Source organism: Musa acuminata, chromosome BXJ1-7 (assembly GCF_036884655.1).
Source record: "Musa acuminata AAA Group cultivar baxijiao chromosome BXJ1-7, Cavendish_Baxijiao_AAA, whole genome shotgun sequence".
Taxonomy (NCBI): Eukaryota; Viridiplantae; Streptophyta; class Magnoliopsida; order Zingiberales; family Musaceae; genus Musa; species Musa acuminata.
Genome location: NC_088333.1, coordinates 4,627,263 through 4,642,739, shown reverse-complemented (window position 1 = coordinate 4,642,739; position 15,477 = coordinate 4,627,263). Strand labels below are relative to the sequence as shown.

Genomic DNA, 15,477 nt, shown 5'->3' with positions numbered 1-15,477 from the left:
TAAAGAGTAATTTGACCCCTTTTTTTTTCCTTAGAATATGAGAATGCAAATCTCTTAATTTAATTCCATATGAAATGAATCTAATTTTTATTTTATGTATGTGACTTGGCATGTTTATTGACAATTGGATGCAGAGTCTTAAAGATTAATAAACCAATTTAACTCTCAACAGGCAAAATCAACATCAATCCCATGCAGCACATCAGATCCAACAAGAATAGCAGCATCACACATGAAACATGGTGCTCCAATATAAAACACTTGTTGCTATCTTGTCTACATATGGCCACTTAAATATTAATGGATTCCAAATCACTGAACACTTGAAATTTAATTACTGTTGCAGTGATTCTGAAACAACTGCTTCCATGATGGGATCTTAGTTGGTTCCAAATCATACAAATATGTTCTTCATGACAAGCAAGCTAATGAATCATGGAAAATTATCTTACATTATCTTATCCATTTTTATGCTTTGATATTTATTTAAAAGACTTTTAATGTAATTTATTTTTTTTATTCTCTTAAATAAAAAGGAGTCCTGATTAATTGATGCATTCAATCTTGTTCTTCCAAGAGAAAGAAAGAGAGAGAGAGAGAGAGAGAGAGAGAGAGAGAGAGAGAGAGAAATCTTGATGTTAATTACTTTATTTGTAAAGTGTAAAGGTTCTAACATAATCACCCTCTTGAGGGGTTTCATGTGGTTTCTTATGCTGAATGGAACCCTAGAAATTATAATGGATGGATGATGCAACTTGTCACCAATTCCTTGAAATAAAAAGCTTCAAAGGACATCACACCATTGTTGCTCCTCCATTAAAAACAGAGGGAAATGCTTCACACACACAAACAATATGGCACTAAGTGTTGTTAGATGATCCATTCATTTTTTATGCTTTCCAAGGGAACATGCCAATGCCACCTCAACTTCATCCTTTTGGGTCTCCTAATACTCAACAAGAGAGGTGGTGGTGTTTACAAAATGTTTTTGAGTGCTTTTTTTTGTCTCTCAAGTGCATCTCCTACACACAAAAGCAGGAGACAGTCTGACCTCACATTGTCTGTGGCTCAGAAGTGCATCTATTGGTTTGCACCACTTGCACATGTTCATCTAATTTCATTGGAAACACACCTTCATTAATTTTAGTATAGCATGTACCTTATACCTCTTGGCTTATAATTATGTATATTGTTTAGGTCATTTTCAGCCCTAATATTTTCATCATCATAAGGACTTTTTATGGCTATTGATGTCATTTGAAGTTTACATTAATAGTCAAAATATGAAGATTAATGGTAGGGGCATATATATAGTTCAAGTTATTATTATTAATATTATTTTGTGTTAGTATGTTTAGTTAAGGTGTAATAGGAAGCCTCAAGTGAGTATTTATTTATTTTTTATTTTTTATAAAATAAACCTTATATTTGATTTAATAAAGCGACAAGAATTTCTCCTAAATTTAACTCATTCTAACTTAGTTTAAGTTTATAGAAATAATTTCTCTAAAGATAAGACGGTATATATTAATTCTATCTCATATTAATAAAAACTTTATGTATTAGATTATCTCTCCTAAATTATTATTTTTTCAATTATATTATACTGAGGTCACCATAAAAACTCCAAATTCTTGTAGTGAGAATAAACATGAAATTAAATTAAATTCCGCTTTCATTTTTACTTATTAGAAGCAATGAATACTACTAGTAGTCTTTTCTTCAATTTATTTAAATCAAAAACAGCACTAACATGAAAAATTGCTCCTCTTATCCCTTAATTTTCTTTTCATATTTACTGATAAATTTTAATTTAGCATGTATACATATATCATTGCCAAATCTAAAATCTTACTTATAAGCCATGGTGGTCATAAACTATCCAAAAACTATATATATATATCTATATATGTATATATATGTATATATATGTATGTATATACATATATATATATATACATACATATATATATATATACATACATATACATATATATATATATACATATATATACATAATATATATATACATATATATACATAATATATATATATACATATATATACATAATATATATATATATATATATATATATATATATATATATATATGTAAATAATATTTCATTTAGGGACTAATCTGCAAAAGACAACCTGTAAATATCTGTCATGTGATTATAAGCGACTCGATGTGGTTTTGGATTTATAACGGTAACTAATTCGGAAGACTGCACATTAAATAATATAATATACACACAAATAATTGATTAATCTATAAATCCCAATTAAAATTATTTTCCTTTTTTTTTTTTGTCGATTTATAAAGAAACTGAAAAAGATGAACGTTCGAAGGTGAGTGAGTGGGAGCGAAGGAGAATTGGAGCCCCGCCCGTCTTCTGTGCTCTCTCCCTACTTCCCCTCGACTTCGAATCCCTCGTCCTGTCGCGCGGATCCATCCCTGGCATAATGGGGATCGCCTCCCAGGACGCCGTCAAGCAGCTCTCCGCGCTCATCGGCCAAGGTCCTCTTCCTTCTTCCCGATCTACTCCATTCTCTTCTTTTATCTGATTTTGGGCGATTTCTGGATGTCTTGTTTCACCGTGATCCTTATTTCGCTTGTTGGGTTTGGAATTTTGCAGTGGACGAGCCCTCGAAGGTCACATTTCAGGTTTGGCCCCCGGGACACGGTAGATCTGTGTGGATCCTTTCTTAATTGCTTCGAATTGGACGATCTGCGTGGATTCTATGAGTTAATGAGTGCATAACTGAAAACTTTTAGTTGTAGTGGCTGCTAAAGTCATCGGATCCTCAAATTTTTTCGAGTAGCAGAAGTACAAAAGTGGAATTGAGCTTGTCATGCTGCTTCGTCGGGTGTTTCGTGTATGCACAGGAGTTGTAGCGACTGACGGTACTTGATTTGAGAGCCCTTTCGGACTGTAATTGTTAGCATAGGATGTGTTACGGTTTTATTGGTTAGATGCTTCAGAAAGAAGGTTCCTTGCCCTCAAAATCAAAAGGAATGAGTTCATTTTCTGATGATTATTGAGATGAGAGATTGAATCAATCTAGTGTCCGAAAGCGAGGTTGCTCTTGGAGTCGGTAGGATGTCCATCAATTTTGTCATTCGCCTTAATCGGGTTTAGATTCATCATTCATGAGCTTAGTCCTAGGATAAATGTGAGCTCAATCGCTCATGATCTTTTATGATGGTCGCCTTTGTTGTTTGGTTTTACATCAAATGGATACGGGTCGCAATTAAACTCATGAGGTCTTAGTTTCCAGTAGATGACGGCAAAAGAATTTCTGTATGAAATGGCAGTCTCTGTACACTTGCAAAATTTGTCCTAGCACGGATTTCTAGTACTTCACTAAGCTTCCTAGTGCAGCAGAGGAAATTTGAATAAATTCTAAACAGGAGATTCCATAGTGTTTGAATCTTCCATGGTAACTTATTGGTACTATTAAGGCATTTTCTTATATTAAAGACCTGACAATGCATTGGATGTCAAAGATCATTTTCTCTGCTGTGTCAACTAGCCTTTCCTTGTGATTCCATAATCATGCTAGAAATGACATTATATCCTCTTAGCTTAATCTATGAACATTCTTCTTTTAGTATCCTTCAACTTTGATTGCATCACCCATTTCAATGTCCATGTTAAGAAAGTGCAGGTCGTTGGACTGCTACAAACAAATCTAAGAGCCACGGTTGCAGTTAGTTAGCTGAGCTCCATCTAGACCGTGACTAGAAACTTTACGATGGAACACAGATAAATTACATTCTATTGTATATCTTTTAGAAAATGAAGCTGTATATTGTGATTATCCTTTTCTTTTACTCTTCACTTTCTCCTTTGATCCATTAAGTTTTGTCGCTTTTCTTTGTGGTCGTGCTCATTTGAAGCTTAATAAGATAAAAGTGTCTTTGTTGAGATATCTGGATTGGTTTGTGCATTGTTGCATAAGTGATTGGTCTTAGGTTCGAGTTTGTGTGTGAGCGTCACGTATGCGATTTGATATAATGAACTTTTTCTTTCATTTTTTAAAAACTAAGATAAAATTGCTTCATGAGTTGATTATATGTACCATGGCTCTTTACATTTGCCATTTAATTTGCAGAATATCCATCAGGGCTATCCAACTGAAACTTTGGTGCGCTTTCTTAAAGCTAGAGAGTTGAATATCTCTAAAGCACAAAACATGGTATTCTGTACATCGGTTACTTGTATTTGATTCTCTTGTTTAGTGCATTCGAACGTTGTTTATCCTAAACTCCAAGTTGTCCATGTCTGTTGCAGCTGGTGGACTGTTTAAATTGGAGGAAACAAAATCATATTGATGATATTTTGGCTGTGAGTTCCAAATGAATATACTAATCTTTTCTGGAGTTCCACCTAAGATCATACCTCAGTATATCCTCCATGACATAACAAACCAGTGATCAATAGAATCATAATATAAGACTTAAATATTCTAAACATATAATTCTGTAGTGAGAACACATCTGCTGCGTTGTTCAAATCCAGTGAAAGGAACCACTTATTAGTTTCGGCACGAACTGGGTTTTTCATAAGCGAGTCCATGTCATTGGTACAAACAAATTTATTATGGTCATTAAAGGACATTTAATGGAGAAGAAGAGGCTTCCAAAAGGAATGAATAACATCATTAGCATGCTAGCCTTAAAGTGCCAATCTTACTAAATCTAAAAATATTGTCTACTGTTTTCTAATGGTTTATTGTCTCCATGCAGAAACCTATAATTCCAGCTGATTTATATAGAGGGATTCGTGATTCTCAACTTATAGGAATGCCAGGATACACAAAGGATGTAAGTCTTCTCTTTGTACACAGAGGATGTCCTACACCTTTCTGTGAGTGGTGTATTATAGCTTATTATCTTCTTATAACTTCAAATCTTTACCTTGGACAGGGTCACCCTGTTTTTGCAATAGGCGTTGGCCTTAGCACATACGATAAAGCATCAGTAAGTTTTGTAAGATTCCGTATAATAGATCATTGATGTCTAGGTTAATAGCTGCTTAATTGACCTCTTAATCAAATTTTGTTCTTCATCAGTCTTCAAAATTTTGATGTTTCCGTGCCGTTCGTGTCGATATAAGACTTCAGGTGCTACCACTGCATTGCTTGGTCACAGTGGTGACCAATTGGGAGAGGCTGGAGGAGATAATAAGGGACAACTGATCTTAATCTAAGAGATCATTTCTAGATTCGCCATATGTGTAATATCATAAATGAGACAGGCTCCTTTATGTTTCTGAGAAGTTATAGGGAGTTTTGCCAGTGATATTGCATGTATATATATAAGGTATTTATGCACACCTTTTTGGCTATCTAAGTAGGTCAAATGGGAGACTGAATGAGGCTCATCAGATTTATTGACATTATTACTTTCATGTGCAAGATAATACTATTATTGCCGAGACATGCTGATGAACAAATTCTTAAAGAACATGCATGGAATGGAAACAGTTCCTGCATTTATTTATCTTAATTACTTTACCTTTTGGATTAACCAATATGTTCGGTAGAAGAAACTCTCTTAGTGCACACTTGCTACATAAGTTTGTCAGTGCAAATTACAATAAGCAGTGAGTATAATTTGGTTTCTGGCTGGCCAGAAGATGGCAGTCTTTGCTAAATATATGTGCTTCAAAATTACATTGTTTTTCTCCAGATACTTATAGCAGCTAAATCTTTCTCTGTTCGTTTTAATAATCTGGGTATCACTTGAACATAGGTGAACTACTATGTGCAGTCACATATTCAATTGAATGAATACCGGGATCGTGTAATTTTGGTGAGCTGTAATTTACAGAGTTTACTAGCTTTACACAATTTAAAATATGATGTCATTTACTTATTACCTTATTTCCCCTGTAGCCTGCGGCAACTAAGAAGTATGGGCGGCATGTTGGCACATGTGTTAAGGTTTTAGATATGTCTGGCCTGAAGCTTTCAGCATTAAGTCAAATAAAGGTACTTCTTCATATATTTTCTTTATGTTTTCAAAATTTTGGCATCTGTGTTGGATTTATTAACTCACATGATTTTGAATCTAAATCATCATTTGCAACTCAGTAGTCCCATATTATGTGTATTATCTATGAGCTGATAAGGTTGGATTTGTATTATGATGGCTCAAAAGAACCTCATAGCCTATTATTTTGCATCTAGAGAATCCTGTTCGGCGGTCCAAAATACTTAAAGAGTTTAGACAGTTACCATTGACATCATAAATAATGGACTGATCTTAGTTGCTTTTCGAGATGGGACTATCAGTTGTCCTGAAAACTTCCACCTTTCGGATGTTCTGACACTGCATAGCCAAGAATTTTCCTAAGAGGTTTTGATACGGATTTAATTGAAGGAATACCTTTTAGGCATTGCCAGGAGCACTATCTCAGCACATGTTTCGAACTGCTTAGATTTCTGTTGTCTTGGGCAGGACATATGCCAAATAGTGATGTTTCATTAGTCTGTAGAAATTTAGAAATGCACTCGCTATGTTTTATTTGAATTGTAGATTATTTCTTATATTTTTTCTTCTTTTGAGACATTTATAAAACAGGTGGCTTGATTAACTCACCACGACTGTCATCACACTTTGTTTGATTATTGATTGCAGTTATTGACCATCATATCTACCATCGATGACCTAAACTACCCAGAGAAGACGGAAACTTACTATATCGTTAATGTTCCATATGTATTTTCGGCTTGTTGGAAGGTACACATCAATGAATGATCTTCCTTTTACAATTGTCTCTGCTTAGTTGATCTCTTTCTTGCAATAAGCATTGAACTTTATGCATTTCTGGATTTCTCTTCACAGGTTGTGAAACCTCTCTTGCAAGAGAGGACAAGAAGGAAAGTGCAGGTACTGCAAGGTTGTGGAAGAGATGAGTTGTTGAAGGTAAGTAACTGCTTAGCTTTTCTTTCATTGATCAGATTTTATGTTACTGACACTGACAAGTCTGGTCGATTCGTCACTGTAGATAATGGATTATGCCTCTCTTCCCCATTTCTGTAAGAGAGAAGGTTCTGGTTCATCTCGGCACTCGTCTTCTGGATCCGATGACTGCTTCTCCTTCGACCATCCCTTCCACCAGCAGCTCTACAGCTACATCAAACAGCGAGCACCGAGCCGAGAATTCATCGCACCATTGAAGCAAGGATCTTTTCACGTAGACGTGCCTGAGCCAAATCCCGAGGGAATCAAGATTGCTAAGACCATCGAGTCAGAGATGCACAAGTTGGAAGACTGCAATGGACTCGGCCGCTCTTTGAGTGGTCTCAAGATTTAACAGTGCATCAATCTCTCCTCTCCTGATCTGCTCACGCCCCTAGTGCATCGCAACAAAAGATCATTCGGTAAACCAGCTGTTGTTTTTTTTTCTTTTTCCTTTATTTTTTTTTTTGTTTTTTCAAATTGATCTTTCTTACCCAACTTACTTGGGATACACTGGCAAGTCCTTGCAATCTCTCGATGCAAGTTTAATAGGAAGTTGAATAGTGGATTTACTAAAGCATATATAAGGAAGAGAAAAAGCTGGACACTCTATGCAATCTTATATTCTCGTAGAATATGAATATTTTTTCGTTTGTCAGGTTCTTAAAGCTGTGAGTTGCATCTTGCAATTTCTTCTTGTGAATGCAATAGGGTTTGGTGTGCTCAGGTCCTCCTCTTAATTTAGGCCCATAACCCCTGAAACTAAAGACACTGTTCCATTGTCATACCCACGTTCTAGCTCGCTGACTTGGTCAACGCCATGAACCTTGTGAAGGGCCCCAGCCCTCTTACCTGTCCGCCAATACCGCACGGCCACGTCGCCGTGCAACTGCCCTCACCCTCACGTACCTTTCCACTTCCCCCCATCCAACTAACAAACTGCCCATGATTTCCCCACACCACTCCTCTATATAAACACACGCATCGCACTTCACTCCACTCCACTCCCGAGCCAACCAAGAAAAAGCAGCAGCACACCTTCCTCCTCCTCTTTCTGTCTCCTCCATGGCTAATCTTTCCTGCATCGGCTTCCTATCCTTCTTCATCTTCGTCCCTCTTCTGATGGTCGCCGTGGAGTCGGGTCTGGAGTTCCATGTGGGTGGATCCAGGGGTTGGATCGTCCCCGCCGGAGATGAGGCCGAGTCCTATAACCGGTGGGCCATGAAGAACCGCTTCCACGTCGGAGACTCCGTGTGTAAGCATTAACTACCAGAAGCCATGGATAAACCAAGCTTCCTTTCGATGCTGTGCATCTCATACCAGCCGGTTACGTGATCTCCTTTTCTTTCACTAAACAACCAACTCATCTCTCTCACGGAACCATGTAGATTTCAAGTACACGAACGACTCGGTGCTGGTTGTGGACCGGGAAGCCTACGGCGAATGCAACACCACCGACCCTCTTCTCGCGTTCGACGACGGCAACACCACCTTCCGCTTCGACCGCTACGGCTTCTTCTTCTTCATCAGCGGCACGCCGGGGCACTGCGAGGCCGGCCAGCGGCTCATCGTGCGTGTGATGGTGCACCCGGAGTTCGCCGCGGCCAGCCCGGGGCCCGCCCCGGGGCTGCAGCCGGGTGGAGGATCCGGTTCGAGCTCGGGTTCGGGTTCGGATTTCGGCTCGAGCTCAGGCTCCGACACCGGGCCTACACGTTCCGACGCTGCTCACGCTCATGCCGGTGTCTGGGCGATCATGCCCGGCTTGGGAGTTCTGATGAGTGCGGTGTTGTCCGTTTGACGTCTTCTCTTTCGTTTGTGCGCAGGTTTCGAACTCTTCCTCTTTGGATTCATGGTATGGAAAATAGTTGGCCTTCTATTTATGTTGCTTGGATGTGACTTACTTAGGTCATGTAATCAAAGCATTGAGGATAATGCCAATTACACATTCTACCAACAGTAACTAAGGCACAGTGTTTGATCAGCTCCCAACAATTTTAAATGCTAACATGAAATCAAATTATATATATATATATATATATATATATATGTATATATATATATATATATGTATATATATATATATATATATGTATACATATATATATGACGAGTGAAATTAAAAGGGGACCGTTCGGTAGTGGGAAATTAAAAGAAAAGAAATAGAAGCTCGGTTGGACTGCGAAAGGGGACCCAAAGTTCGCAGCTTTGCTCTCCGATCCCGTTCCCGTGCCCATGGGGCTCTTGGCCGAGACGCCTCTCTTCGTCGACACCAACCTCGGCACTCGCTTCGCCTTATCCGTCCCTGATAACATCACGGCCGGCGATCTGAAACGTAAGGAATCCGATCGAAGATTGCGCTGTTTCCAATATTTTGTCTCCTTTCTGTGGTGGATTTGTGTGCGCTCTCGCATGCCTTCCAATTGTTTGATCAAATGCGTCAACTGATTTGTCAAGGTATATGTGTCTGTAATTGGAACTATTCGCTGAAAGATACTAGGGGACTTCTGGAGTACCTTGCTATGCTTGCGGTAGTAGTGTGTCCACTTAGAGACGCTCATTTGTTTAACCTGGGGATGTTTGATTGTGTTTGCAACCAGAACCATTAGGTTACTTAATTCCCTAGAGAGAGAAAGATCTTGGCAATGCTACACGGTATGCTTGGATGGAGAGGAGATGAGAGCAGAGAATTGAAGAAAGGAGATGGAGAGAAGTCCCGACTTCCTTCCAGACTCCCAACTTCTTTCCTTCAGGATTGGACAGATAGGAAGGGAAAGGAAGAACTGTAAGTTTGGTTTGGGTGAGGGGGTTTGGGGGTAGATGTCAAAATATATTTTCTCTACCAAATGAAGCCTCTCTCCAAAGCAATAGAGAAGATTGAATTCAATAGTCCTTTACGAAAGATGTGCATGTGAATCTATTGTTGTTTCCTTAGTATCTTTGTACATATCTATGATAGCTGGTTTCTTGTGTGCTTATTGTTCATAGAAAATCTTGATCATGCCATGTGTAAGCAAGCAGGTAAACTCAAGTGTGAGCACAACTCTTGTTTCCCGGCCCTCGGAAAAATTGTTGTCCATTCTCTCATGGTTAGTAGCTTGGTAGTTCTTTTAGCCACTTCAATTTTTACCATGTCTCCTTTTTTTCCCATCCTAACTTTCTTCCCTGTTTGTAGGTAAAACAAAAATCTTTTCTCTATCATATCCCAGACTCAATGCCAATAAAGGAAGCCTGTCAAGGATTTCGCAGCACTTGGTTTCTTCGAATGGATGCTACTAGGTTGACAGACGTATCCATGCACCAAGCATCAATACCTTCCTCGATGAACCAATTCAGAAGACGAGATTCTCCTTATCTGGAAGAAACTGTCATGCCAAATTCCTACAAGTTACCAGCTTCAAGCAACTCAAATTGTTGCACACCTGGGGGCCGATTCATATGCACTGAAGTTGACATGGATCACATATTAGAAGGGTCCATTTCCAACATGATTGATTGTAGCAATGCTTCAAAGGCAGTGGATTTTACCATATCTACAGTTACAGCTACAAATATGATAAATCAGGCAGGTAATATTGTGAGAGATTGCTCGACATGCGACGAAAGAGAAGTTGATGTGCCTTCCTTGCCACTTATAAGCCAGAAGAGTCTGTCGAAGAGGAGGAAATTGGAACATGGCATTCAAGGGAATGTTGTTGGAAAAGAATCTGTAATCAGCAATAAAACCAGAAAATCTGGAGTTAGTTCTAGTTTGGATTCTGGGAAAGAGGTTAGAAAAGATAATACTGCTCCAAATGCAACTCAAAAGGACAAAGCTTGGGTATCAGAAGGGCCATCAGAAAAAGAGCAACACAAGAATTCTTTATCAATGGAAGAAACTCCCAGCATGAATTTGTCAGAGAAAATATCTGTTACCGGTCTTATTTCAAGATACTTCTCTAACCAAGATGAGGCGAGCACATGCAGTAATCTGCACAAAAATGTGATGGACACTCAGAGTGTAACCGTGCAACCCACCAGTATGCTGAATACCCAAGAATTTCATCTAAATGAAGCAACTGGTTTTGCAATGAAAGATGTGCAAAGTTCGGCAGACGATAAAAGCTCAAATGAAGGTGAATCAGACTGTAATACGGCTTGTTCCTTCAATATCAACAAAGAAACAAAGCATGTTTGTCTCACGAGCAATAATGTCAGAAAAATTGCCAAGAGCAAACCAACTACTTCTGAAGGCAGGGTACGACCAAGTGCTATCATTTCGAGTGCAAAGAAGGATCCTCGTGTAGCTGAAAGCAGATGCTACGAGGCAGGCAACACTACATCATGCGGAAACAAATCTCTGATATCGAGCAGTCAAGTCAATAGGAAATTGGTTCATGCTAGGCCTCGTCGCACATCGACTTTTTCTTCTCTTTCATCACCAATCAGCAAGCGTAAGAGAATTTTTAGCAGCAATGACAACAAAAATGAAGTCGGGACGCGACTCGTCCAAGCAGCAAACAAGATTTATTCCTCTGTTAGTGCTGAAAAGTTGCCACAATCCAGGTACATCTCTAGATGTGGAAACATGTCTGCACCTAATTCAATTGTAATACCTAAAAGATTTTCTTTTGAGATAAATGATTCTGATGATTGACAAATAAACCATGTTAGCTACTGACCACAATTTTCTGGTTTTACTTGGAAGTGCTTCACAATGTGCATGCTATATTTGTTCATCCATTGGATAAAAGGAAATGTTCATGCTTGCATTCAAACTTCAAGTGTCATTCATCATTCACAGTGCAAGTGGCCATCCTGAGAAAATACTTCTTCAAGAGCTTACCAATTTCAAGATGTCAAGAGGTTAGGTTCTTTTGCAGAAAATACAGTGCTGAGAAGCTACAAAACATCATCTGCTGTTAACCCTCCCGCAATAGATACATCTGTTACAGCAGGAAGGAGGCCCTGAAGATGACAGTATGACGCCACGTGTTTCGCGCGTTGTCGAACCGCTGAGGTTGAGTCTTACTTCGTTCCTTTGACTTCTCTATTGTTGATCCACCTGAACCGTCTGATCTCGATCCGAAGGATAAGCTGGTCGAAGAGAAGGCCACGTGAGCTCGTCTGACTAACGGAGTCGAGGTATTCACTTTGACCGGTCGATGACCACACGTGTCATGGATCTGGTCAAAGATGGGGCTTCGAGCAACATCTCTTCGAGCAACATGAAGCGTCGAGTGGGGCCCACATTTTAATCAACGGCTTCTGATGGGAGTTGTAAGATCCTATTTTAATCAACGTCGAATGGGGCCCACACGTGTCATGGATTTCTCACCACTCTCACGTGCTTCGCACGCGCACCTCGGATTCTACCATCGTCAGCCTGGGCTTGGATACCTCTATTTAAGGGGCAGATGCTTCACCTTCCCCTCGTCTCTCCATTCCGCTACCGTCGCCCTCGGCCCCGCAGCGGATCACCCACCGGAGCCCACCGATCGTCTCGTCTCGCGGTCTTTCCAGCGCTCGGGTGTGGTTTCTTCTTGAACCCTCGTGGTTGATCCCGTTTTCTTGTTCCCTTTTCCTGTAAGTTATTGATCCGGATTCGTGTTTAGCTCTAGGGTTCTTGATGATGGGGGATCTGTGAGGGGATATTTCCGGTTTGAAGATGAGATTCTTGGTATTGCGATTGACTTTGCCGCATATGAAATTTCCGTCTAAGGTTTTGTTCTTGGTCATCTTTAGTTCTTGATCTGACATGCGATGAGAGACGGGAAATTCCCCGTTTAATGATAATTGCAGCTGATATTGCCATATATGAAATTTCTGCCTAGGGTTTTGTTCTTGGTCATCTTTAATTTTTGCGTTAAGCCGAAACTTCATGGAAAACTGAATTGGTCATTTACTGCCCCTGTTTCTTTCTATTTCATGTATATATATACACGCCATCGTGATGGTTTTTTCTTGGTGGAAGATTCGTGATAGAATATTTGTCTCTTTTTTCTTCTTGGAAACCCGATGAAGACCTTTCGTCACCTCAACCGACAATGTTCCCTTGATCAACAAAGAATTGCTCTTCTCAAAAAGCTTTTAGAGTCGAGGACGTCTAGAAATCATAAGTTGCTCCACCAACAATTATCAGCCCTTCCTTTTTTGTCTTCTTGTTCTTTAGAATCGTCCCGTGGTCCACTAGTCCAAGAAGACGCCTCATCCTTTAACTGCCATCGCAAGAAGTTCCGAATCATGACGCGCGCGTCATGAAGCAATGGACAGCCCGATGGTACGCTAGAGATGCGGAGAGGAGGAGTAGATCTTAGGGGAAGAGGGAAAGAAAACCCGCTTGCTCTTGTTTCTTTTGTGTTTTTTTTTTTTTTTCTCTTCTCCTTGCTTCTGGTTTTGATCGGATAACCCGAGCCGGGAATCTGCCTTTGTAGCTTACACACTTCATGAGCAATACATCCTGACTTTCTACTATTGTTGTTTATTGTATTTTGATCATCTGATTAATTTATGACTGAAGTTGATTGCATGCATGTCTGCATTTTGTGATTCAAATATTTGAAGCTTGGTTTGCTGAGATCCATGAGGTTTTGACATCAGTTAGTCATCTACTGGGTTTCACCGACTTTTATAAGAATAAAAAATCATTGTGCTAGTTTTAGTGTGATTACAAGTTCTTTTGTATCTCTTTGTAAGTGTTCTTTGATTTATTTCTGCATTTCGTAGAACCTTTTGTGTTTTTTTTTTTTGTTTTAATATGGCTCCGATATATACCTACAGAATCATTTGTTACTGCATGTATTGATTGTATTGGGAACTGGTAGCTTGGTCTGTGTGTGTGTGTGTGTGTGTCTGTGTGTGACACTAATTCAAGGACCATATCATGAGGACTTAGCTAGGACTTGTGTAATGCTAGGGTGGTTCACATGTTCTAGTTATTGGAAGGGTTGCCTCGATTCGGAAAATAGCTTAGTCTATGTGTGTGTGTGTGTGTGTGACACTAATTCAAGGACCATATCATGAGGACTTAGCTAGGACTTGTGTATGGCTAGGGTGGTTCGCATGTTTAGTTATTGGAAGGGTTGCCTCGATTCGGAAAAAGTGATGTGAATAGCATATTTATAGCATTTGTTGTCTTGACAACATTATGTACTTTGAAATAACATGCGCATGTTGTACTATGAGTCATGTGAGTCACATGGTCGCTTCGTGCTATTGGTCGTTCCTACCAACCCCCGACCAAGTGATTGAGTGAGATCACCAAGTTGCATGGGCAATCTAGTAGGGATGCATATCCAAACCGGGGATGTAGGGACATCTTTATGAGTAATAGTTAAAAAAATTACTAAATGTGCATTATGATTAATGCACACTGAATAGACAGGTAAGTGTGAGTAGTGTCCATGTCACGAGCAGATCTAGTTAGTGGTCGTCGTAAAACAGATGGTGGAAGAGGAGATAGGCAGAGGTTCCATCTTTTTTTTTTTTTTTTTGACTAGTTTCAGTTCACGATGCATCTATGTTTTCATCTATTTTTCCATGATGTGAGTAATGGCAATAAAGGAGTCTTCGATTCTACATATTTTTCTACATATTTAGTCGCATACTCTTTTCAGGCACTGAGTTGAAAACGTAGGGTTGAAATTAAGGGTGCCATCATCTTGATAGTTTGAAGTGATAGAGAAACAGGCAACTGCTTCTTCCTTTTGCAGCACCTGGATGAGGGTTTTCTCCATCAAGAAGTAGGAATTTGTTCCTCTTAACTTTGTTTCTCGTTAAATTAAAATTCATTTATGTTGTGTATGGTTGCTTGGATTTTGTTTTTAATTTATATGTCAATAAAAAATAGAATATATATATATATATATATATAAACAGAAGAGAGAAGGAAACAGAAACTTATTTACTAGACCCATGGTACCATATAACATCAAAATGTCAAAAAAAAAAAAAACATACAATATATATATATATATATATATTAGTACTCTTTCTTTATAAAAAATAGATTGGTCCTCTAAATAAATGACGGCAACGATGCAAAAAAAAAAACATGATACTCTTTGATGAAAAGTAACGATGCCAAAATAGATTGGTCATACAAAATCTATGATTATTTGCAGCACTTAGTGACGACAACTTCTAGCCTCCACATTATCAATTTTATAGTTGGTGTTTAAAAGAAAATTCACAGTTTGGAAGGCTTTTTGCTTAAAAGATATTGAAAGTAGACTGCAATTTTAAGTAGAGATTTAAAGACTCCCGACGTTGCCATGCGGTAATGCTAATGTCTCTCCGCAAAGATGAGTTTTTTTTTTATGAGCTTTTTTATTTTTTATAAGAGGTAATAAAAAGTTTCAAAAGGTAATCTAACCCATTTATAACTGATCAAATGCAGAAAAGAAAAAAAAAAGGAATCAAATGGCGAGTCATATAAACGAACTTTCACGTAGTAGAAGTGGCAATTGCCACCGAACAGAGATGTGTTCTGCGACAGATTTATAAGCAATAAAATGATTCAAATATTT

General features: G+C 38.8%; 3 protein-coding genes across 5 annotated transcripts; all 3 read left to right on the top strand.

The window, feature by feature from the left end:
- The first annotated feature begins 2,350 nt into the window (after positions 1-2,350).
- On the top strand, positions 2,351-7,631 carry LOC103990493 (SEC14 cytosolic factor). 2 transcript variants are annotated; one of them, XM_009409657.3, is made up of 11 exons: positions 2,351-2,521; positions 2,640-2,668; positions 4,120-4,203; positions 4,299-4,352; positions 4,754-4,831; positions 4,934-4,987; positions 5,762-5,821; positions 5,905-6,000; positions 6,650-6,751; positions 6,857-6,937; positions 7,020-7,631. In XM_009409657.3, exons 1-11 carry the CDS (start codon positions 2,467-2,469, stop codon positions 7,326-7,328), a joined length of 1,002 nt encoding a protein of 333 aa, XP_009407932.2. In that variant the 5' UTR covers positions 2,351-2,466; the 3' UTR covers positions 7,329-7,631. The 2 variants fall into 2 exon arrangements, with proteins under 2 accessions (XP_009407932.2, XP_018684443.2); XM_018828898.2 differs by lacking the exons at positions 2,351-2,521; positions 2,640-2,668 and adding an exon at positions 2,793-2,908.
- Positions 7,632-7,758: 127 nt separating this feature from the next.
- LOC135678366 (early nodulin-like protein 6) lies at positions 7,759-8,937 on the top strand. The gene is made up of 2 exons (XM_065191086.1): positions 7,759-8,228; positions 8,362-8,937. The coding sequence occupies exons 1-2, from the start codon at positions 8,039-8,041 to the stop codon at positions 8,769-8,771; spliced, it is 600 nt and encodes a 199-aa protein (XP_065047158.1). The 5' UTR covers positions 7,759-8,038; the 3' UTR covers positions 8,772-8,937.
- Positions 8,938-9,119: 182 nt separating this feature from the next.
- LOC135582172 (uncharacterized) lies at positions 9,120-11,817 on the top strand. Of its 2 annotated transcripts, none has more exons than XM_065191084.1 (3): positions 9,120-9,305; positions 9,959-10,059; positions 10,146-11,817. In XM_065191084.1, exons 1-3 carry the CDS (start codon positions 9,206-9,208, stop codon positions 11,604-11,606), a joined length of 1,662 nt encoding a protein of 553 aa, XP_065047156.1. In that variant the 5' UTR covers positions 9,120-9,205; the 3' UTR covers positions 11,607-11,817. The 2 variants fall into 2 exon arrangements, with proteins under 2 accessions (XP_065047156.1, XP_065047157.1); XM_065191085.1 differs by having other exon boundaries at positions 9,992-10,059; positions 10,146-11,816.
- Positions 11,818-15,477: the final 3,660 nt, after the last annotated feature.

Excerpts from the sequence above, each read along its gene's own strand:
- LOC103990493 (XM_009409657.3), top strand. The coding sequence starts at position 2,467 with ATGGGGATCGCCTCCCAGGACGCCGTCAAGCAGCTCTCCGCGCTCATC. Across the intron at positions 2,522-2,639 it reads CTCCGCGCTCATCGGCCAAG|TGGACGAGCCCTCGAAGGTC; the intron begins GTCCTCTTCCTT and ends GGAATTTTGCAG. Across the intron at positions 4,353-4,753 it reads ATATTGATGATATTTTGGCT|AAACCTATAATTCCAGCTGA; the intron begins GTGAGTTCCAAA and ends GTCTCCATGCAG.
- LOC135678366 (XM_065191086.1), top strand. The coding sequence starts at position 8,039 with ATGGCTAATCTTTCCTGCATCGGCTTCCTATCCTTCTTCATCTTCGTC. Across the intron at positions 8,229-8,361 it reads CCACGTCGGAGACTCCGTGT|ATTTCAAGTACACGAACGAC; the intron begins GTAAGCATTAAC and ends GGAACCATGTAG.
- LOC135582172 (XM_065191084.1), top strand. The coding sequence starts at position 9,206 with ATGGGGCTCTTGGCCGAGACGCCTCTCTTCGTCGACACCAACCTCGGC. Across the intron at positions 9,306-9,958 it reads CACGGCCGGCGATCTGAAAC|AAAATCTTGATCATGCCATG; the intron begins GTAAGGAATCCG and ends TATTGTTCATAG. Across the intron at positions 10,060-10,145 it reads TTGTTGTCCATTCTCTCATG|GTAAAACAAAAATCTTTTCT; the intron begins GTTAGTAGCTTG and ends CCCTGTTTGTAG.